The sequence below is a fragment of the Epinephelus lanceolatus genome, chromosome 16 (genome assembly GCF_041903045.1).
Source record: "Epinephelus lanceolatus isolate andai-2023 chromosome 16, ASM4190304v1, whole genome shotgun sequence".
Lineage (NCBI taxonomy): Eukaryota > Metazoa > Chordata > Actinopteri > Perciformes > Serranidae > Epinephelus > Epinephelus lanceolatus.
Genome location: NC_135749.1, coordinates 1,551,297 through 1,573,560, shown reverse-complemented (window position 1 = coordinate 1,573,560; position 22,264 = coordinate 1,551,297). Strand labels below are relative to the sequence as shown.

The window sequence follows — 22,264 nt, the reverse complement described above, 5'->3', positions numbered from 1 at the left end:
CGACTTTTAGCCCACAGAGCGGTGTCCACGTCCTGCAAGATTCTAAACCCTGTTCTTTTTTCCTAAAACTAACCACGTGTGTTTGTTGAAGGAAAAAAATGTCAATATGCAGTGTTGTACCGACGTAGTGCTTTTATTTTGAAAGAGACTGTATCAAACTGTACATTTCCTGTGAAAAGAGAAGTGTATTTTGAAAACAGACAATGCATGTAACAGGCTGAAGTTGACACGGCGTCCCAGAACGTCAACAACCAACACACCCAGAGTACCTTGGACGTCATATGTGGACGTGGAAAGTCCATGACCAAACGTGGACATGTGACGAGGTCACAGTGAGGACGTGTTGGTAAAAATATGTATATGTATAAATTGACAGGTAAAAATGAACTCCATGTGGGCGAGCAGCAGGTGAGTCCCGTTCTCAGCCGTGCAGGACCAGGCCTGGTTGAAGTTGAAAAGCAAACCTGAAAATCTATGTCAAGGTCACAGCATTGTCATATCTGTTTTCCAGCAACACGCGCCAGATGGATGGTGAGGTCATCTTCACGAGATGCGACTGCTAATTGGGTGCAGTAACAGATGTGTTGGAGGACACAGTCCTGAGAGGAGCGTCTCTACAATCAAGAGATGGAGGTTACTTTCATTGTGCTGGGTGACAGTGTGCTGAAAAGCTCGGGCTGAAATTAATAAAGTGGGTACTGGTGTACTGTTGAATCCTGCCCTGACCTCTGACCTCTCCTGTCATCAGCACTCTGTCAGAGCCACATAAATAATTCATACAGCATCTTAAATCAGGAGGCCATGACACGTTAACTATGCTGCTACGCCGAGCCTGCTGATCGTTCCCCCTCTGCTGTTATCCTGTTCTCTCACACACTCATTTATTTAATAGTCTTCATCGGCGAGGGTGACACAGCATATGGTGTTTTGATCTTTACGGGGTATCTTCCCGCAGCGCTGATAACGACCCACCTCTTCATTCAGCCAGTACGCATCATCATCCCCCAGTGCTGACACGCATGTTCATATTGTTGTTTACAGCCACGGTTATAAGAGCTCATGAATACTGAAACATACATGAAGCATATGTGTGTCAACAGCTAAGTGACGTGACACGTGCTGTGACAGCTCAGAAACACAACAGAGGTCCAAAAACAGGCGAGGGTCGTAACCAGTCAAACTTAACCGGACAGGACGCAGGTGAACAGTCATTAATCATGTGTCAGGCGGCAGGAAACAAAGGCTGGAAAGATACGGCGGATACAAACTAGACAATCCAGCAGGGAATCAGTGGAGACCGGCCGGTGTATGTACCGTGGGTTGATTAAGGAAATGGACAACAGGTGAGGAAGCGGGCAGAGGTGAGGTGATGGCAACGATGGCAAAGAGGTTACTGCAGGGCAGCAGGGAGTGGCTGGACCCGAGCTGACAGGGAGAGCTGGTAAAGGCAGCGGTAACAGAGGCCGCAACAGGATGAATGCTGGGAGCTTTGACACATGCATTATGTATACTCACACTACTAACAAATGAAAAAGTGAATTGGAATGCAGCACATCAACATTTACTCCTCGTTTGCTGTGTGACCACACAGAGCCGATCCGAGGACGACAGAGAACGTTTAAGAGCTTTGAGACAGTCAGAGGAGCCTGTGATGGGATTCATTACGTATCTAACAACAAAGACAAAGAGAACAATCAGGGGTCTAAATTAAAGCTGACAACGGACGGTTTGAGACTAAAAGTGATCAGTAACATAATGTTTATTCATTTACTTACATTTACAGCTGCATTTAGTCATTTGGGGTTCAAACTGTTCTCACAAATGTTTTGTCTGTTTGTCTACGAGAAGAAACGCACCGAAATCTGGACATAGCCTTTTGAGAGGCTGCGATCATGTGACCAGTGTAGTGATGGCAGTAAACAAGGAGGCAGTCCCGAGTGCTTGGAGGGAGACACACACTCAGCTGACCTTTCCCTCGCTGGGCCGGATGCAGGGATGAGGTGGAGGCGTACTGGGACAGAGATACTGGGAGTGCGGTCTTAATTAAAAGATGCTGCTACCCGCTGGCTGCAGTCACAGCTCTGGGCCTCCACATTAAACCATTGATGAATCCTCCGATTTAACGACCTGAGAGACACAATGCAGCATCGGCACCGTTCCAACAACCACAGGACGCTGTCACCGCTCTGAGACGCTGCCTTTTTACCAAATCAGAATGTGACTGACGTACCAACATCAGACTGATTAACAACTAATTAAAACACTAACACTAAAACGGAGGCAGTGCTTCAGAGAGTTCTGACAGACTGTAATTGAACCCCACATCAGGAGCAGCGACAGCAACAGCTGACGGCATCGGACTGATCAACACAGTGACCTCTGTGACCTATTGGAAAGCCAGCCGAATGTGTTCACTGAGGCGCTTCGTCATTATCTGCAGAATAGAGACCTCAGTCCTGTCACTGTGTACCAAGCATGTCGATGGGACCTTCAGCAACTGAAAGACCTGAGGATAATTACTGCAAGCTTGTTGACTGCAGTATACACGTGTGTCCAGTGAGCTGAAAACCAGGAACATATTCTGGTTGTTCTTGGTCAAACACAGGACAGATGTAGCTTCAACATTTCAGTGCATCAAGATTTACTTACTCACCCTCCATAGCTGCCATCTCCTCAGCTCATTCAGTACTTTTCCACTCAGCCCGTCTGGTCACCACACCTAGAAACCAGCCTGCTGCCTGTCCACACGTCTCCCACTCCTGTGGCCCACCACGCCCATCTCATCTGGCTAACACCGCTCACCTGTGGATCATCACCTACTGTCAATATAAAGACGCCTGCTTCACAGACACTCCTCGCCAGATTGTGCGTACTCGGTATCGACCCTGCGCGTCCCTGTTTCTCCTGTTTCGTCTGCTCCCCTGTAAACCACTCTGCCCTCTGTCCTCGACCAAGAGCTCTGCTTCTGCCTTCCTGGTTCCTGTTCGCCTGTTTCCTGTGGTCTTCTGACCCGTGGGTTGCTGCGTTGTGTGGCGGTACACCTCGTCTTTGAGTGATGCGCCGCAGAACCCACGTTTCATGGCTACTGTCAAGCTCTCCTCTGTCCACGGCTGGCTGTGCATCAGAGACACTGTGTTCTAAATGAATACTCCTGGTGTTGTTCTGACATTGCTGCTCAAATTATGCTAATGACATAAAACTTTAAATTAAATTTATTTATTTTTTTCATTTTGGCCTTGAGTACTTAGGACGGCCATTTTGTTGCCTATGGTGTTTCATCAGGAAAAGACAGAGGGACAGTGTGTCCCCACAGCCTGAGAGCAGAGAGGAGACAGAGGGACAGTGTGTCCCCACAGCCTGAGAGCAGAGAGGAGACAGAGGGACAGTGTGTCCCCACAGCCTGGGAGCAGAGAGGAGACAGAGGGACAGTGTGTCCCCACAGCCTGGGAGCAGAGAGGAGACAGGGGGACAGTGTGTCCCCACAGCCTGGGAGCAGAGAGGAGACAGAGGGACTCAGCTGGACTGTAATGGAGGTGCAGAGAGCTTCATTCTAAACATTCACCACAGAAATAAGAGACATAAATCTCTCGTTCTCTCCTTCGCTCCTCCGTCCCCAGTCTCACTCGTCTTTACGTCACCCTGCTACAACCACCTCCTCCTTTCCTCCACCCTCCTCATCCTCTTCATCTCTTTGTCTCACCGTCCCCCCTGGAATCATTATCTACCTGTGTACCTGCAGATCTCTGACAGATTGTGGCGGAGTCATTTATCACTGCAAACAACACTGAGGGAAAATGGAGGCAGAGAGACGTCCACACGGACAGACATCAGCGGCGGCGGCGGCGCTCTGCCATGACGACAGATCTGACACTTTAACGTGTTTGAGAGACATCACACCCTGACTGTTGCTTCTGTCACACATCTTCTCATGTTATGATCCAGTCCTGAGGGTGGTGCCACACTGCCACCTGCTGGCACCAGGGCAGCAGTTTCAGCTGCACATTTTATTAAACAATATTCTCCAATATGAACTTTAGCTGCAGAATAAAAATATTTAGAGGAATATTTTAATTCCAAATTTTACTGTGTGAAAATGTAATAAATTATGTAAGGCACCAAAATAGGAGTGACACAGGGTGCAATATAATACAAGGTAACTAAAGGTAGCTGTGCCATAAATACGTCCATCATCAGCTTCCCACTGACGGAGTAGTAAAACAAACAGCATTAACATTTTCTGATCAGTTTAAGATCAATAAATGAACTCCCAGATGTTTGAGAGGTGACGCTGATCAACCTGCTGATTTTCAGTGAGAAGTGGTCACATTGGTCACCGACGTGGAGGACTCCAGCCATGACACTTTGCAGCCCGAGGATGAGGTGGCAGCCTACATGGAGTTGGGATCCTTTGGAGGTTTGATGGTGGTGGAAGGAGCATGCTAACATGTTTCCTAACCTGGCAGTGATTGAATGTTTTCACCATCCAGTCAAAGAGATGGAGAACCAGCTTCATGTGAGGGCCTGGAGCCTGGGGGGTTTGATCATGGTGCAGCTTTGTCTGAGACAAAATGACAGTAACAGGTTGGTTCTGGTGCTGAGCTTTATGGGTATGGGCGGGTGCAGGTTTCAAAATGGACCCGACTCTGACACACAGTACCATCAACACTTTCTTAAGGGTCACTTTAAGGCACTGATCATAAACCAGAACAAAAAAAACCCAAAAATCTAAACAGTAAATATAAATAATGATCTACAGCGATGGATTTATTGTCATCTGGGTTATTAAATCTTGTTGTGTCTCCACAGTCAAACGGTCTGCGTTTCCTCTGGTGAGATAAAGGAAGTCTTAATTTTAGAACACGCCTGCCAAACATGACATCATCCACCGCAGCTGTTTACTGCTCGCTTCATCACAGAGACTCAACGGCACCTTAATGACCTCTGAACACAGACCTGAGACGTTTACAGCCCACTCTGCATCCAGGACAGACAGAGCGCCGTCATGTTCTGAGCAGCACAATATCGCCCCCATGAGATGAGGTGGGAGTACTGTCACTGGAGAATCACACCAACAGCAGTGCTGAGGGTTTTTTTCTCCAGTCTGTTTTTAGCCACTGATGGACCGATGTGTCTTCCATTTCCTTCATTTCAAGTCCCTGACTCTTACCTTCTGTTACAGTCGGAAGATTTAAAACATTTTAGGGAGAATGAGGAAACAGTTTCAACATAAAGAGGTACTCTGTGATTTACTGTGGCCTTTTTATAAAACTCCAGGTCCCACAAAACTTAGGTCTCGTCTCCTCTAACATATGTGTGCAGAGACGAGGCATTCATTCATTCATTCATTCATGTTTCAAAAACATGTTTCGTGAGATCACACTGACCTTTGACCTTCAAACACAAAATTCTGATTAGTATATTCTTCAGTCCAAGCGGACATTTGTGCCAAATTAAAAGACATTTCCTTTAGGTGTTCTTGAGATATCACGCTCAGGAGAAAAAGACAGATGAGGTCAAACAGACTTGACCTCTGACCTACGACCACCAAAATGTAATCAGCTCAGCCTCGAGTCCAAGTGACTGTTTGGCCCTTACGTCACTCTTGAGACATCACGTTCACAGGGATGATAAGTGCATGTGTACATATGTACGTACAGATGGACGGACAACCTGAAAACTGAATTAATTTATTTTCACTGTGAATCAGAACATGTTTGGGGGGCCACTCAGCACCCTGTCAGGGGCCCCATGTGGCCCACAGGCCATGAGTTGAGCATGACTGCTGTGGTCCGTATGAGTGCGAAGTGTAGACCGGCTGTTTTAGCTCAAAACAAATCATGAACATTGAAGTGACACGATCAGCGTCAGCACTCTGTGACCTGCCTGCTGCCATCCAGTAACAGGATTCAGTCAGGAAACACACGGTCTGATGAAAAAGTTTGTCTTGGTTTTATCTGGATATAACACGGTCTGGAAACATCCACATGTTCAGGTGTCCACAGAGGGGGGCGCTGTCACTGACACACACTGACATTAAAGAAGGAGAGAGAGTGAGAGGAGAAGATGTTCTTACCTTTGTAGTGCCGATCGTCTGTGGGAGCAGAGGAGAGACAGAACACAGTTTGGTTTCACAGCTCGTCTTCAAAGTGTCAGCACAGTGTAAGAAGCCTTTGAGTCACACTGACTCTGTGTTGGACATGGAAACACATGTGTGGACGCACAGAGAGGCTCCTGATGAACATGGTGTTGGTCTGTGACATCAGACAGTGACATGCTGAACCAGCTGGACTGACGACAGGACAGAGGCGTCAATACAGACAGAGTGGGCCGAGTGAATGATTCAGATGCCTCCCCCCCCCCTTAACTACACCTGTGTTCTACAGGCTGTGTGAACCCTTTCCTTTCCTTTCCTTTCCTTTCCTTTTCATTCTTTTCCTTTCCTTTCCTTTCCTTTCCTTTCCTTTTCTTTCCTTTCCTTTTTATTCCTTTCCTTTCCTTTCCTTTCCTTTTTATTCCTTTCCTTTTCTTTCCTTTCCTTTCCTTTTCTTTCCTTTCCTTTTCATTCATTTCCTTTCCTTTCCTTTTCTTTCCTTTCCTTTTTATTCCTTTCCTTTTCTTTCCTTTCCTTTCCTTCTCCTTTCCTTTCCTTCCCTCTCCTTCCCTTTCCTTTTCTTTCCTTTCCTTTTCATTCCTTTCCTTTCCTTCTCCTTTCCTTTCCTTCCCTCTCCTTCCCTTTCCTTTTCTTTCCTTTCCTTTTTATTCCTTTCCTTTTCTTTCCTTTCCTTTTTATTCCTTTCCTTTTCTTTCCTTTCCTTTCCTTTTCTTTCCTTTCCTTTTCAATCATTTCCTTTCCTTTCCTTTTCTTTCCTTTCCTTTTCTTTCCTTTCCTTTCCTTCTCCTTTCCTTTCCTTCCCTCTCCTTCCCTTTCCTTTTCTTTCCTTTCCTTTTCATTCCTTTCCTTTCCTTTCCTTCCCTTTCCTTTTCTTTCCTTTTCATTCTTTTCCTTTCCTTTTCTTTTCATTCCTTTCCTTTCCTTTTCATTCCTTTCCTTTCCTTTTCATTCATTTCCTTTCCTTTCCTTTCCTTTCCTTTTCATTCATTTCCTTTCCTTTCCTTTTCTTTCCTTTCCTTTTCATTCATTTCCTTTCCTTTCCTTGTCTGTAACAAATGTTTATTCTACATGAACTAAAAAAACATGATTAAATTGTATTTATAGATCCATTAAATGAATAAAGCCTTATTCTCTCACAGTCTCGGGTGACATGTTGAAATTTCCTGATGTCACGTCTCTATGTGATCATGTGACACTAAATATCGTACGTGTTGTTTGGCAGCTAACGATCAGCTGTGACTCTGATGTTTCAGTTTGAAGTGTTGAGCCGTGTGACGGGAGGACGGTGACTCACAGTGACACACAGGTTTGGGCGTGTCCCACTTCCCCATCTTGTTGCACTGTGTAGAGTTTCGGCCCATGAGGATGAAGCCGGGCAGACAGCTGTAATGCAGCAACGTCCCCTCCACCGGGGGCCCCAGGGGCCACGAGGACACCCGGCCGTTCTCCAGTGACGTCCACACCCGGGGACACATCAACACTGGAAGACACAGACAGAGGACGCTTTACTCTGACACGGTGACAGTGGCTGCCAGAGCTCAGCTGACCTCCATCAGTACAATATTTTGCTTTTGTATTTGGGTGGTGACAGAGTGAGGATGAAGGAGTGAGGGGACTGCAGTGAAGCGTGACAGCGACCAGAAATATTACAGCAGCCTCACAGTCGACTCATACAGGCACCTGGTCGTGTGCCCGACAGGTGAGCTGCAAAAAACTGTGAATATATATATATATAAACTTCTGGGGTAAAAATTCATTCCACACAGGTGAGAACTAAAATCTATTTTTTATTTCTCATACTAAACCAAAGTAAAAAGCTGTGTAGTATATGTGTAATATTCTAACATCTAAATTACTATCATCAAGCTGCAGTTGCTTTTATTCTGAAAGTCAGTGACACCAGTGTAACCTTTGACCCCGTGGTCACATTGGTCACCGACGTGGAGGACTCCAGCCATGACACTTTGCAGCCCGAGGATGAGGTGGCAGCCTACATGGAGTTGGGATCCTTTGGAGGTTTGATGGTGGTGGAAAAAATGGTGCTGAAATGGCAACTAATATATTAAAAAAAAAAAAATTTAAAAAATAATGTGCAAAAAATATTTGTGAAATATGTGAAAAACATTATTAAAATATTTTTTAAAAAATGTTGTTAAACATCCCAAAAAATATAAATGAAATGTCAGAGAAAATGATGATAAAATGTCTAACAAAATTATAAAATATAAAAAGAATTGTGATTAAAATATCTGAAAACATTTTAATAAAAAGTCATAAAAAATGTTCAGAAAATGTCCAAAAAATATTATTAAAATAACTGAAAATTGTTGATTAAATATGTGGCTTTGACATAATTACGAGTAACTGGTCAGATATGGTGCTGAGCTTTACGGGTGTGGGCGGGTGCTGGTTTTCAGAAACGGATCCGTGCAGGACTGTGAGATATATAAGACCCTCGGACCATCAAGGAGGAAGCAGCACATGCCTGCTGGTGTCAGAATGGCCTCAACATCACTGTTAACCAATTAAGATCTCTCCACATCAGACCATTGACCTGCTTTATAGTCACCGCCAAATTAAGTCACATTATTTATTTTTAATATCTTCATTTTCAGCGAAGACACTTCCTGACTTCATGAGACGGAGATGTTAAGATGAACATTATTCTCATGATGGATGCATTACACTAATACAACTACTACATGCTCGTTCTACCTGCTGTCAGGCTGAGATGATCATCTGTGACGCTGCTCATATGTTGACCTTAATGTATGACCCTCGTGATGAAGAGCTGGACGTTTTAAACAGGCTGCAGAGTCAATGTAAAGGAACACAGTGACACCTTGAGGCCATTCAGGGAGGTTTGGGAGTGTTTTTGACTTGACTGTTTCTACGTGTCTGTATTGAGCGCAGGCTGCATATCCTCAGGACCTGTGTTCAACTGGACAAACATCTTACCTGCTTCATACAGGCAGAGTATCAAGGTTCCTGTCAAATGAAAGAGCATGTTAGCACATCTAGTTCAGATCTGCACCGATCATCCGGCTGAGTAAGAAAGTAGGTTTTCAGGGCCGACATTGTGTGCACTGCAGCGCCCGTGCTGAAAAAGACTTGACATGCACAGCAAACTAGAATGACCGCCTCATGGTTGTATGAACCAGTCGAGTTACAGCTAACAGTTTACATCCACGTCTGTCCGCACCCACGTGACAGAAGACACTGTTTCAAATATGGATGTTGCTGCAAGAGGTTACAAACTCTAAAACATGGATGCTTCACACACAGAAGATCTGTACAATCAGCTCAGTATCTGACCAAATGTCTCCCCTTCTGTTCCTGAGATATGACTTTAAAACACGAAGATGTCACAGTCAAGCTGACCTTTGACCTTTTGGATATAACATATAATTCATTCGTAATTGTATCTAGAACGCAGCGTAAGATTTTGTCATTATTAGCTTATGATTTCTTCAGTTACGATGAAACACATTTTGTTTGAGGTCTCAGTGACCTCGCAAAGAATCACCATCATCTAATCAGTTCATCGTTGAGTCCGAGTGGACGTTTGTGTCAAATTTGAGGACAATCTGTCGAAGCCCTCTTGAACTATTGGGTTCATGAGAATTAGACAGACAAAAGGTCACCATGACTTTGACCTTTGACCACAAACATCTCATCAGGTCAGCATCAGAGTCCAAGTAGACCAAATGTGAAAATACTCCCTCGAGGCATTCTTGAGATATTGTGTACGTACGCAAGATCACAGCAACTTAACCTTTGAAAACTAAATTCTGATCAGTTCATCCTTGAGTCCAAGTGGATGCTTGGTTAACTATGAGTGGGTTATGTGTATGTTCTTGTCTGCTATATGCAACGGGGCCTGGTAGTTGCAAGATTGGCATATTTGTTTTGTTCTCCTGAGTTTGCCGATGATTTGTGCCTGTTTATGGACTGTCCCTGAGACAGAGCCTTTGACACACACAAATATCCCTCTGTGCTTGATAATGTGCTTTTCTTTTTTCACTCTGACCCTGAGCTTCTTTAAAGCACTTTTGTTTTTCTGTTTTGGTGTGTGTGTGTGTGTGCCTCATGTCCTCGCCCTGTCACTACGGTGGCCCTGAGGGTCAAATCACATACCGGAAAAGACGACAACATTAAGAAAACACAAAAACATTTCTACAAATACTTCAGAAAACACTACTCCATTTCTCAAAACAGTGTAACTGCAGGAATTACAACATTTCTAAAAAGTTGTTTTCTGAAATTTTGTAGTGTTTTCTAAAATGTTGTTTTCAAAAATGTTGTAATGTTTTCTAAAATGTTTTTTAAAATGCTGTAGTGTTTTCTAAAATGTGTTTTCAAAAATGTTGTAATGTTTTCTAAAATGTTTTTTAAAATGCTGTAGTGTTTTCAAAAATGTTGTAATGTTTTCTAAAATGTTTTTTAAAATGCTGTAGTGTTTTCTAAAATGTGTTTTCAAAAATGTTGTAATGTTTTCTAAAATGTTTTTTAAAATGCTGTAGTGTTTTCAAAAATGTTGTAATGTTTTCTAAAATGTTTTTTAAAATGCTGTAGTGTTTTCTAAAATGCTGTGTTTTTTAAAATGTTGTAGTGTTTTCTAAAATGTTGTAGTGTTTTCTAAAATGCTGTGGTTTTTAAAATGTAGTGTTTTCTAAAATGTTGTAGTGTTTTCTAAAATGCTGTGTTTTTTAAAATGTTGTAGTGTTTTCTAAAATGCCGTAGTGTGTTCTAAAATGCTGTGGTGTTTTCTAAAATGTTTTCTAAAATGTTGTAGTGTTTTCTAAAATGCTGTAGTGTTTTCTAAAATGCTGTGTTTTCTAAAATGTTGTAGTGTTTTCTAAAATGTTGTAGTGTTTTCTAAAATGCTGTGTTTTTTAAAATGTAGTGTTTTCTAAAATGTTGTAGTGTTTTCTAAAATGCTGTGTTTTTTAAAATGTTGTAGTGTTTTCTAAAATGCCGTAGTGTTTTCTAAAATGCTGTGGTGTTTTTTAAAATGTTTTTTAAAATGCTGTAGTGTTTTCTAAAATGTTGTAGTGTTTTCTAAAATGCTGTGTCTTTTAAAATGTTGTAGTGTTTTCTAAAATGCTGTAGTGTTTTCTAAAATGTTGTAGTGTCTTCTAAAATGTTTTGTTTTCCAAAATGTAGTGTTTTCCAAAAGGTTGTTTTTTAAAATGTAGTGTTTTCTAAAATGCTGTAGTGTTTTCTAAAATGTTGTGTTTTCTAAAATGTTGTAGTGTTTTCTAAAATGTTGTTTTTTAAAATGTTGTAGTGTTTTCTAAAATGCTGTAGTGTTTTCAAAAATGTTTTTTAAAATGCTGTAGTGTTTTCTAAAGTGTTGTGTTTTAAAATGTTGTTTTTTAAAATGTTGTAGTGTTTTCTAAAATGCTGTAGTGTTTTCTAAAATGTTGTGTTTTGAAATGTTGTAGTGTTTTCTAAAATGTTTTTTAAAATGTTGTAGTGTTTTCTAAAATGTTTTTTTAAAATGCTGTAGTGTTTTCTAAAATGTTGTGTTTTAAAATGTTGTAGTGTTTTCTAAAATGCTGTAGTGTTTTCTAAAATGTTGTGTTTTAAAATGTTGTAGTGTTTTCTAAAATGCTGTAGTGTTTTCTAAAATGTTGTGTTTTAAAATGTTGTAGTGTTTTCTAAAATGCTGTAGTGTTTTCTAAAATGTTTTTTAAAATGCTGTAGTGTTTTCTAAAATGTTGTGTTTTAAAATGTTGTAGTGTTTTCTAAAATGCTGTAGTGTTTTATAAAATGTTTTTTAAAATGTTGTAGTGTTTTCTAAAATGTGTTTTAAAATGCTGTAGTGTTTTCTAAAATGTTGTGTTTTAAAATGTTGTAGTGTTTCTAAAATGCTGTAGTGTTTTCTAAAATGTTGTGTTTTAAAATGCTGTAGTGTTTTATAAAATGTTGTAGTGTTTTATAAAATGCTGTGTTTTTTAAAATGTTGTAATGTTTTCTAAAATGTTGTTTTTTAAAATTCTGTAGTGTCTTCTAAAATATTGTAGTGTTTTCTAAAATGTTTTGTTTTCTAAAATGTTGTAGTGTTTTCTAAAATGTTGTTTTTTAAAATGCTGTAGTGTTTTCTAAAATGTTGTTTTTTAAAATGCTGTAATGCTTTCTAAAATGTTGTGTTTTCTAAAATGCTGTAGTGTTTTCAAAATTGCTGTAATGTTTTTTAAAATGTTGTGTTTTCTAAAATGCTGTAGTGTTTTCAAAATTGCTGTAATGTTTTTTAAAATGTTGTGTTTTCTAAAATGCTGTAGTGTTTTCTAAAATGTTGTGCTTTTTAAAATGTTGTAGTGTTTTCTAAAATGTTGCAATGTTTTCAAAATTGCTGTAATGTTTTTTAAAATACTGTAGTGTTTTCTAAAATGCTGTGTTTTCTAAAATGCTGCAGTGTTTTCTAAAATGTTGTGTTTTCTAAAACGTGTTTTCTAAAATGCTGTGTTTTCTAAAATGCTGTAGTGTTTTCTAAAATGTTGTGTTTTCTAAAATGCTGTAGTGTTTTCTAAAATGTTGTAGTGTTTTCAAAATTGCTGTAATGTTTTTTAAAATGTTGTAGTGTTTTCTAAAATGTTGCAATGTTTTCAAAATTGCTGTAATGTTTTTTAAATGTTGTGTTTTCTAAAATGCTGTAGTGTTTTCTAAAATGCTGTAGTGTTTTCTAAATTGCTGCTGTAGTGTTTTGAGAGGATTGAATAATGTGATGTAACATGTTTGTGCTGTTAAAATATTGTTTGAATTTGGATATGTTCTTGTCTGCTGTGTGCAACGGGGCCTGAGAGTTGCTGTTCATGTGAAACCGGTCACACTCCTGTCTTTTTGAAGAAAGACCTGAACTTGACGTCGGCCTGCGAGGACAGAGGGAGCTCATGTGATCTCTCCTCAGGAGAACTTTGTCCTCTGAGAGCAGACGCTTAACGGCTCAGCGGCGGGGTGTGTCTATCTGGATCAGTGTTTCAGGAAGGAGATGAATGAATGTGTGACGGATGACATAGTGAAGAGTCAGCTGAGGTGAAACTTACAGCATCTGCTGCGCTGGCTCAGGTCGGTCCAGGTGCCGTTGGGCAAACACTTCCTGACCTTTGGTCCCACGATCACCCTGCTGCCCCTGCAGATGTACTCGATCTCATAGTCTACGGGGAGCACCTGCACACTGCGGATCTACACACACACACACACACACACACACACACACACACAGTGTGTCCATCAATAGATGGATATAAGTACTTTTTCTTGAGTGTATAATTGTTGTGTTTTCGTTACTTTAGAATGAGCCGTTTATTTCTACAAAGGGAGCAGGTCTTGGATATCGCCATGTTGCACTGCCATGTTTCTACAGTAGCCCAGAATGGACAAACCAAACACCAACTCTAGATAGGACCATTACTCATAAACTCTGCCGCATGACTGTAACTCCTGCTAAACCAGGAGACCTTTCATCTGGCTGCACTCTGTAGTCCTCACCACATGATGCCACTGAATCAGAAAGTGTTTGTTCACAGTGCTCTCTGGGTGAGAGCTGTATATATATGGGACATAATATTAACCTGCACTCATGATTGTGTATTGGTGTCTGTGCAGCTGTGATGACAGTGAGGCAGCAGCCGTTCCTACCTGCTCTTGTGTCAGACCTCTGTACCGTATCCCTCCATCTCTGGGAGGACGAATGATGGCACAACCTGGAAGAGACACACCGTGAGACAAAGCAGGAAAAGACCCAGCTGTCCCTCCAGCTCCTGTCCGCCTCAATCTGCTGGCTGTTCGTCAGCTGTGAGACGGACAGCTCTGCTTCAGCACTGATGCTGTGTCCTGACACACACACACACACACACACACACACACACACAAAAGAGTTTTTAAAGCACATTTAAGAATCGTATCTCCGCTGACTCACTCTCAGTTGTGAGCTGCATGACTGGTTGTTTTCTGATTTTCCTGAAATCTACGTCTTCATTGAGGTCCAGGCTGTATAAAGCAGACCACTCTGTAAAATAAAGACAGTCCCTAAAAACAAATTAAAAGTGTCCGGTCCAGGTATAAAGACAAAAAGCGTCAAGTGTCCAAGTGCAAATAAACTCTTGGTAGCAGAGTCTGGTTGAACAGCAGAAACATCCTGCAGGTTTCAGAGAGAACATCAGACACTCTTTGATTCACACGAGGCCTTTCTGGCTGTTTCCTGACCCGACCACTAGATGGAGCCCTCTGTACTGTTTTCATCACGCGCTGAAGCACCAGCAGCCTGGTTCTCAGCAGAAGCCTCACTTGTTAGTCACATCAGTAATTTTTCTCCGGTGAGACAGCATCCATACGAGCTTTGTGCTTGTTGCTGCCGGCAGAGCTTATTTGTCAACTGAGCAGTGGGTTCACATGAAGAAATGGTGCTGTGAGTGCGATGGTGACACAGTTAATGGGGCCAGCTGGGGTCTGACTGGCGGGGACGAGACAGATTTGCATGTTGAGACTGAGACTGATGTTCTTAAAGGTTTAAGCTAGAGGAAAAAAATAAGAGATTTAGAAGGTGACAAAGGGACAGAAATTAAATTCTGCCATCCCAATTATTTCTGCCTCAAAGAACTGTATTTTTACACGCTTTGTGTTTTTCAAAGCGGTTTTATATCCGAGGATATTCAGTGATTAGTGACGGCCACAGGCAGAAACTCTCCCTGCGCTCCTGGCTGTTTAAATTTGCTGCCAATGCAGGACTTAACAATAAAACCCCAGAGAAGCTGTTCGCTCGCTTCTTATGATAAACTCAGAGCAAAATCTTCAGTTTGTTTCTGTCTGGCAGCTAATTATTCATGGCTCTAATGACTTTGGTGACTTGCTGACCTCAGTTCAACTCTCTGTTCTAGTTATTACATTCATATGCAACATATTAAAGGGAACGTTGAGGTTTATAGCAGTGAGGCTGTATGAGGTGCTGATCTATAGACAGTGTGTCACCTGCAGTACAGCGTACAGTCAGCGGAGTTTGACATGGAAGCTCAACAATCTGCTGCTGAGTACGGGTCAGCAACAAAATGTGTTGCAGCCACCTCAAGAAATCAGTGTCAGTTTAAGTGTATGCTATATTTTAATGTCAGAAAATGAATCTGTCACATCACTCTTTTCAAAGCCTCGGCTGCTGCCTCTGTAGACCAAATATCTAATCAGGCTGATGAAGAAAGGTGATTGAAGTGACTTTGAACAGGGCATGGTTGTTGGTGCCAGAAGGGCTGGTCTGAGTATTTACTGGGATTTTCAGCACAACCATCTCTAGGGTTTACAGAGGATGGTCCCAAAAAGAGAAAATATCCAGTGAGCCAAAATGCCTTGTTGATGCCAGAGGTCAGAGGAGAATGGCCAGACTGGTTCAAGATGATAGAAAGGCAACAGGAAGTCAAATAAGCACTGGTTCCAACCAAGGTGTGCAGAAGAGCATCTCTGAAGCAACAACACCTTGTCCAACCTTGAAGCAGATGGGCTACAGCAGCAGAAGACCACACCAGGTGCCACTCCTGTCAGCTAACAACAGGAAACTGAGGCTACAATTCACCAAAACTGGACAATAGAAGATTGGAAAAACCACATTCAGATGGAAGCATGGATCCATCCTGCCTTGTATCAACGCTTCAGGCTGCTGCTGCTGGTGTAATGGTGTGGGGGAGATTTTCTTAGTACCAACTGAGCATGGTTTAAACACCACAGCCTACCTGAGTATTGTTGCTGAGCGTGTCCATCCCTTTATGACCACAGTGTACCCATCTTCTGATGGCTACTTCCAGCAGGATAACGCACCATGTCACAAAGCTCACATCATCTCAAACATGACAATGAGTTCACTGTACTCCAATGGCCTCCACAGTCACCAGATCTCAGTCCAATAGAGCACCTTTGGGATGTGCTGGAACGGGAGATTCTCATCATGGATCAACTGTGTGATGTCATCATGTCAATATGGACCAACATCTCTGAGGAATGTTTCCATCACCTTGTTGAATCTGTGACACCATAAATTAAAAAGGGGGTCCAACTTGGTACCAGCAGGGTGTACCTAATAAAGTGGCCGCTGAGTGTATCTGATCCAAGTCCCATTTAACCAGTTGTATATTCAGTACTTCACAAACTCTCCTTTCTGACCAGGAACTGAATGGAAAGTGAAACTTATTCCATGCTCTCCTTAAAGCCGGACTCACGGGACAACACAGGAGCTGCTGACACCTGCACGACGACACCAGTTCAACATACCCAAGGTATCTTTGGTTAGCTGACTTCACTAACCCGTCACACTGGCTGTCTGGACAGATAGTACCACAAACTGGTTATCAGCTCACTCAGTAGACTCTGGGTTTCCTCTCCAGCCACGGAGTGCGTTCATGTTAAAGAGGTGGGCTGTTAATTATGAGCAACATCATCAGAGCCATGAATGACGGAGGCTGCTTCCTATCACACGAGATGAAACAGTGATACTGATTATCTGCTGCAGTGTTTTGTGCTTTTTATATTTTCATCATGAGTCATATTCGTCGGACTGAAATGTAAACCACAGCCTGTAATCTTACAGCAGAGAGGACCAGAAATAATGTCCACATATTAAAAGTAAGCTAAGCCTCAAAGCAGGTGTAGGTATTATTAAATATGTGTTTTGCTGTAGTTGAATGATGAAGGAACTACTTTGAATATGTCACATAAAAACACTTAAAACCAGACTGTTTATGTGAAGAGTGAAACAATATTTAAAGGTTTATCTGACCGAAATGTTGCATCTATAATCACAGGAGCCAATTAACAGTGTGGATTATCTCTTTATCTGATTGTCACCACGCAGGTGTCTCATTATTCTGAGCTGTACTGACGAGACAGAGAATAAAATCATCACTGCAGGATAAATTAAAGTTTGTACACTTTCACTGCAGCTGCATCATCTTTATTAATTTCAACAATCTAAACAATCTCTCTGACCTGTGATTCCAGTCATCTGATTGGTCAGAGGTCGGGGTGTTGACAGGTTGTAATCTGATACCCTGAAGTTACCCTCCTCTGCAGCAGGTTAGCTGTTAGGTTAACGTTACCATGGTGATTTATCCCGGGAACAAGAGAAGCAGCTTCATAGCACTGAAAACCCAAACTGTAAAATATCTGGCCACACATTTACAGTAAATTACAGGCTACTAGCTGCATCACTTTCACAGTAAATTACTGTATAATTTTTACAGTAAATTGTTGTTAAATGACTGATTATGGCTCCATAAAGTTACTGTGTTTACCTGTAACCTCGCAGTCAAAGCGAGGTACATTACTGTGATGTAACAGTACGTTCCTGTAAAGTTTATGTATATTGAATTATTGTGATTTAACAGTGTACTTCTGTAAAATTACCATATTTACCTGCGTGGATTTCACAATACAATTCTAAATACAGTTAAATATCACAGTAAAAGCCTGTGAGGTGATAATAATGTAATTAATTGTGATATATTACACTTCAATATTGTAATTTTCCAGAAATAATATCCAGTAAACTGTTGGCTGTACATTTACAGTAAATTACTGTGAGCTGACAGTAGTTATACCTGCATATTACTGTGATACAACATTATGCTCCTGTAAAATTACTGTATTTAACTGTAACCTCACAGTTAAAGCCCATTACATTACTGTGATATAACAATACATTCCTGTAAATTACTGTGTTTAACTGTAACTTCAGTTTATGTTGATTTGATAACTGTGATTTTGCTGCATCCTTCTATAAAATTACTTTATTTATATGTGTGAATTTCACAATAAAATTCCAAATATAGTTTAATATCACAGTTGCAGCCTTTAAGATGTAAATAATGTAATTTATTGTGAAATATTACAGGTACATATTGTAACTCTGAAAATAATCTGCAGTCCAGAGTTAACCCTGCAGTTACTTCACTAACCCCCAATCTGGCTTCTTAGTACAGGCCTCTGGTCTACTGCTGCCAGAGTCACTTAGTTTGTTCATGTTGTGTGACTCAGGTGAATCCAAACTAAAGCTTTTTTTTTTTTTTTTTTTTTTTTAACATCCAAGTCGCACAATAAAAAGAACTAACTGATCAAGGCAGCGATTGACCAGCAGCTCCCGTGAGTCTGGCTTTGAAGAAAAATACACTTCTGTTTTCACAGGAAATGTACAGTTTGATACAGTCTCTTTCAAAATAAAAGCACTACGTCAGTACAACACCGCCAACTGATTTTTTTTTCCTTCAACAACAAACACGTGGTTGGGTTTAGGAAAAAAGAACAGGGTTTGGCTTTAGAATCTTTCGGGAGGTGAACACCGGCCTCCTGGATGAAAGTCTGTGTTTGTTGAACCCATCCACCCCTCCAGCCCGCCCTACTCTGACTTGGCTGCCTAACTTTTGTCCTTGTCGTGCGTTTCTTCCGACGCTGCCGGCACCCTTAAACAATGACAGCGACCAGCTGTTAATGATGCCAACATGAGAGGACAGCTTTATTTGACAGTACTCAGCTCAGCCTTACTCATCAAGAACTTTCTCAGTTTTTGGTTTCTTGGTTCCCCGGTGGATGCACAAAATAAAGTAACATAGGGTAAGGAAATGATATAAAGTACAAATATTCTCTCCTTTGAGAATCGCCACCTTGGGAGCTGTGTTGTCCGGGGCTAACAGCCCCTGGTAGGGTCTCCCAAGGCAAAGTGGTCCCAGGGGAGGGGCCAGACTAGGAGCGATTCAAGAGGACCTTGATGAAATAGACTTTTTGGACTCTGAGCACCTTGTCTGGTACGGGGACACTGCCAGCGAGTGTCTGGTGGTGGGGCATTGGGCCTTAGGGGCCCAGTCAGGCTCAACCAGATAAAACAATATGGAGCTGTCACCCTGTGAGCCCACCGCCTGCAGGGACAGGAATCAGGGTCCGATGCATTGTGTGCCGGGCGACGGGCAGAGCTGACGTATCGTATCGTACAGCAGACGGGCTCTGGGGACGTGGAGTGAAATGTTTTTTTAAAAATAATTAATTATAAAATAACGTTGTAGATAAATGTTCTGTTGATCAACTACCTGATGGAGTTACTAACCATATCAGCTCTAATACGACTCCCTGAAAATGTCCATGTTGACAGACTACACTCACACACCGGTACAGGCGGTGTGGAGCTGCCCTGCTGCAGCAGCTGGAAGGGATCAGCCTCTGAGCACTGACCAGCCTTTCAATAAAAACAGGCTGGTGTGGGAGAGACGGGCAGAAAAGGAGAATACGCCAGAGGAGCAGTAACAGACTCTTTGATGAAGATGTCAGCCTCGCTTTGATGTAGATGGGAAGTGACCTCGATACACGCCACCCACCACCTTACTTCACACCATGGTCACCAGTAATCCATTAAAGCACATGAAATCAATCAGTCCTGGGAAGAAGCCGGCTCGACGGAGCCTCCTCTGTGTGCTGGCGTTCCTTATTTCCTGCCAGTTCACTGCAAAGCTCCGTTTCACTGTTTCTGTACATCTGATTATCCTCCGTCTCTCCGTCTCTTCCTGCCTCGCCCTCCCCGAGGATAATACATCTGGAGCCTGCCTTTCTCCGCAGGTTCCCGCACTGTGTAAAACCCTAATTACTAAACAGACACCGTGTTTCTCACTGGAGGCCAGGAAAGACCACTAGACGTGACTCCCATAGCAAACACCCCCACCCCCACCCCCGCCACCACCGCTCAGCAGAAAGAGGAAATGACAGCTCACTAATCTGACGGCAGGTTTATGTCTGTATTACAGAGATCTGACATCTGCCTCTGAGCATTAGTGTCAGAGCATGGGCTGGGATATAAAAGCACCATAATAAGCACTACGAGTTTACAGCAAATATTCATTAGTGCTTTCAGTGACTATCGGTTCCAGATTGGTTTTTAAATGTGGGGCGAGGCCTGCCTGCCAAGCTGAGCTGTTAGAGCTGGGAAATGGTGCTTGTCCAATACGAGCTGTGGCAGCAATTTCATGCTCAGAGGCTGACTGATAGGACAGAGCGAAAAGGGACAGAGACATGACTGTGGAGCTCAGCATGCACAGAGGCAGGGCCAGGATCTAGAGCCTGTTTACACCTGGTATCAACGTGTGCTTTGGGTGATGTGATCACAAGTGGACAGCTCCGACATCCTGTCTGTAACTGTACATATATATATACACATATATATAATATGTTTCCAGATGTTTTTGGATATTTTTCTCCTCCACTTTAAAAAAAAATCCATCCACATGACGTCGTTTTACAAAATCTTCCTGTCTAGACTAGAACGCCCACATGTGCAGTGTTCACACAGACAGCGTTGTTGCTGCAGCATTATCATCCTCACTGTGACCTCGTCACATGTCCACGTTTGGTCATGGACTTTCCACGTCCACATATGACGTCCAAGGTACCCTGGGTGTGTTGGTTGTTGACGTTCTGGGACGCCGTGTCAACTTCAGCCTGTTACATGCATTGTCTGTTTTCAAAATACACTTCTGTTTTCACAGGAAATGTACAGTTTGATACAGTCTCTTTCAGAATAAAAGCACTACGTCAGTACAACACCACGGATTGACTTTTTTTTTTCCTTCAACAACAAACACACATGGTTAGGTTTAGGAATAAAGAACAGGGTTTGGCTTTAGAATCTTTCAGGACACGAACACTGTGTTCTTAGTTGAAGGTCCATGTTTATTTGACCCATCCACCCCTCCTGCCTCATCAGACTTTCACCGCTTCCCCCTGACTCCGCTAGGTGCTGCGTATCATGCCGACGTTAAAGGACACCTTGTTGTGTTGGTTTCACTGCCCAAGCACCAGATTTCAATGACATTTTCTGAGAGAGTCAGACCTTCATCATTTGTTCGTACGCATGATCTGAAGCAGCTTTAAATTTGTTCTCAGAATACAACAAAATTCAGAGGAGAAAATATGAATGAATCCTGAATTTGTGCGTAAAACTTTTGTACGTGTGGTTTAAGCACATATTATTTTGCATTACTGGATCCCTCCTCGTGCTCTTCCTGAGGTTTCTACCGTTTTTTTTCCCCATTAAAGGGTTTTTTGGGGAGTTTTTCCTGATCAGCTGTGAGGGTCCAAAGGACAGAGGGATGTCGTATGCTGTAAAGCCCTGTGAGGCAAATTGTGATTTGTGATATTGGGCTTTATAAATAAAATAAAACTGAATTGAATATTTGTGTGTACGCAGTGGGGTTGCAGCGATACACCAGTTTCAAAGAGTACAGACATATAAAAGGTGACGGTTATCATACCATGTATATTATCTACAACATCAATTCTTATAATTCTTCACTTTCGTTATTTTCAAAGTGGAAACTTTTTACATGAAATTAATTTTTAATTATAGTAATCAAACATTTGTTAAACCAACAATAATCCTTCTGTTTTCATTCCTTTAAGGATCATTCTGACTGATAATAAGACCGTTATATTTTCTGAGATGGTTATCGTACCGGAAAAATGTCATGCCATTGAAACCCTAGTCCGCAGCGTTTGTGAATGAAGCCCACTGTGTCAGAGACAAACACTCGTGTGTGTGAGACATGCAGTCAGTCATTACCGGCAGATGTGTTGTAGGCAGATGCTCTGAACGAGGGCAGCACAGCAGAGAAGAAGAAAAGAAAGGACAGCGCCATCCCTCTACCTGAAACACAAACACAGAGGAGAACACATTTAAAGGAGGAGGCTGAAAGGGAGCATGAAAAAACAAAAAGGAAGAGTCCACACTGCTGTCCATGTTTCATGATGATGTGATATGTTCCTGACCAGAGAATCAACATCACTTCACAACCTCTGACCTGCAGCTCACAACTGAAACTTTAAAGAACCATGTGAGCAGTGTCAGGCAGCAGCGACATTACGAGTAGCGATGTTACTGCTACTGGTCAGCGAATATAATGAGACTTGGGATGTACCCATAGTAACGCCAGACGCTGTGCTGCTTTCATCAGGAATGGACGTCGCTTCAGTGGAAAGGACGTCTCATGTCTCTTAAACCGACAATGCTCGCTCATCGCTCCTAGCGCTAGCTCCTCGCATTTTTTCCTAGGTGGGAGGAGCTAAACAGCTAGCAAAGTTGGCTAGGTAAGATAACTAGCAGTAATTTAAGAGACTTGGGACGGACCCCTAGTT

The 22,264-nt window shown here is 42.1% G+C and overlaps 1 protein-coding gene across 2 annotated transcripts in view; it reads right to left on the bottom strand.

Annotated features, from left to right (window-relative positions):
- The window catches only part of gabbr1b (gamma-aminobutyric acid (GABA) B receptor, 1b), a 136,135-nt gene that overhangs the window by 87,425 nt on the left and 26,446 nt on the right, over nucleotides 1–22,264 (bottom strand). For both annotated transcript variants that reach the window (XM_078175582.1, XM_078175581.1), the window contains exons 2-6: nucleotides 21,693–21,776; nucleotides 13,757–13,821; nucleotides 13,162–13,300; nucleotides 7,407–7,592; nucleotides 6,074–6,091 (exon numbers count right to left, since the gene is read on the bottom strand). In XM_078175582.1, coding sequence (XP_078031708.1) covers nucleotides 6,074–6,091; nucleotides 7,407–7,592; nucleotides 13,162–13,300; nucleotides 13,757–13,821; nucleotides 21,693–21,768 — 484 coding nt within the window. In that variant the 5' untranslated portion in view covers nucleotides 21,769–21,776. The remainder of the gene's footprint in view (nucleotides 1–6,073; nucleotides 6,092–7,406; nucleotides 7,593–13,161; nucleotides 13,301–13,756; nucleotides 13,822–21,692; nucleotides 21,777–22,264) is intronic.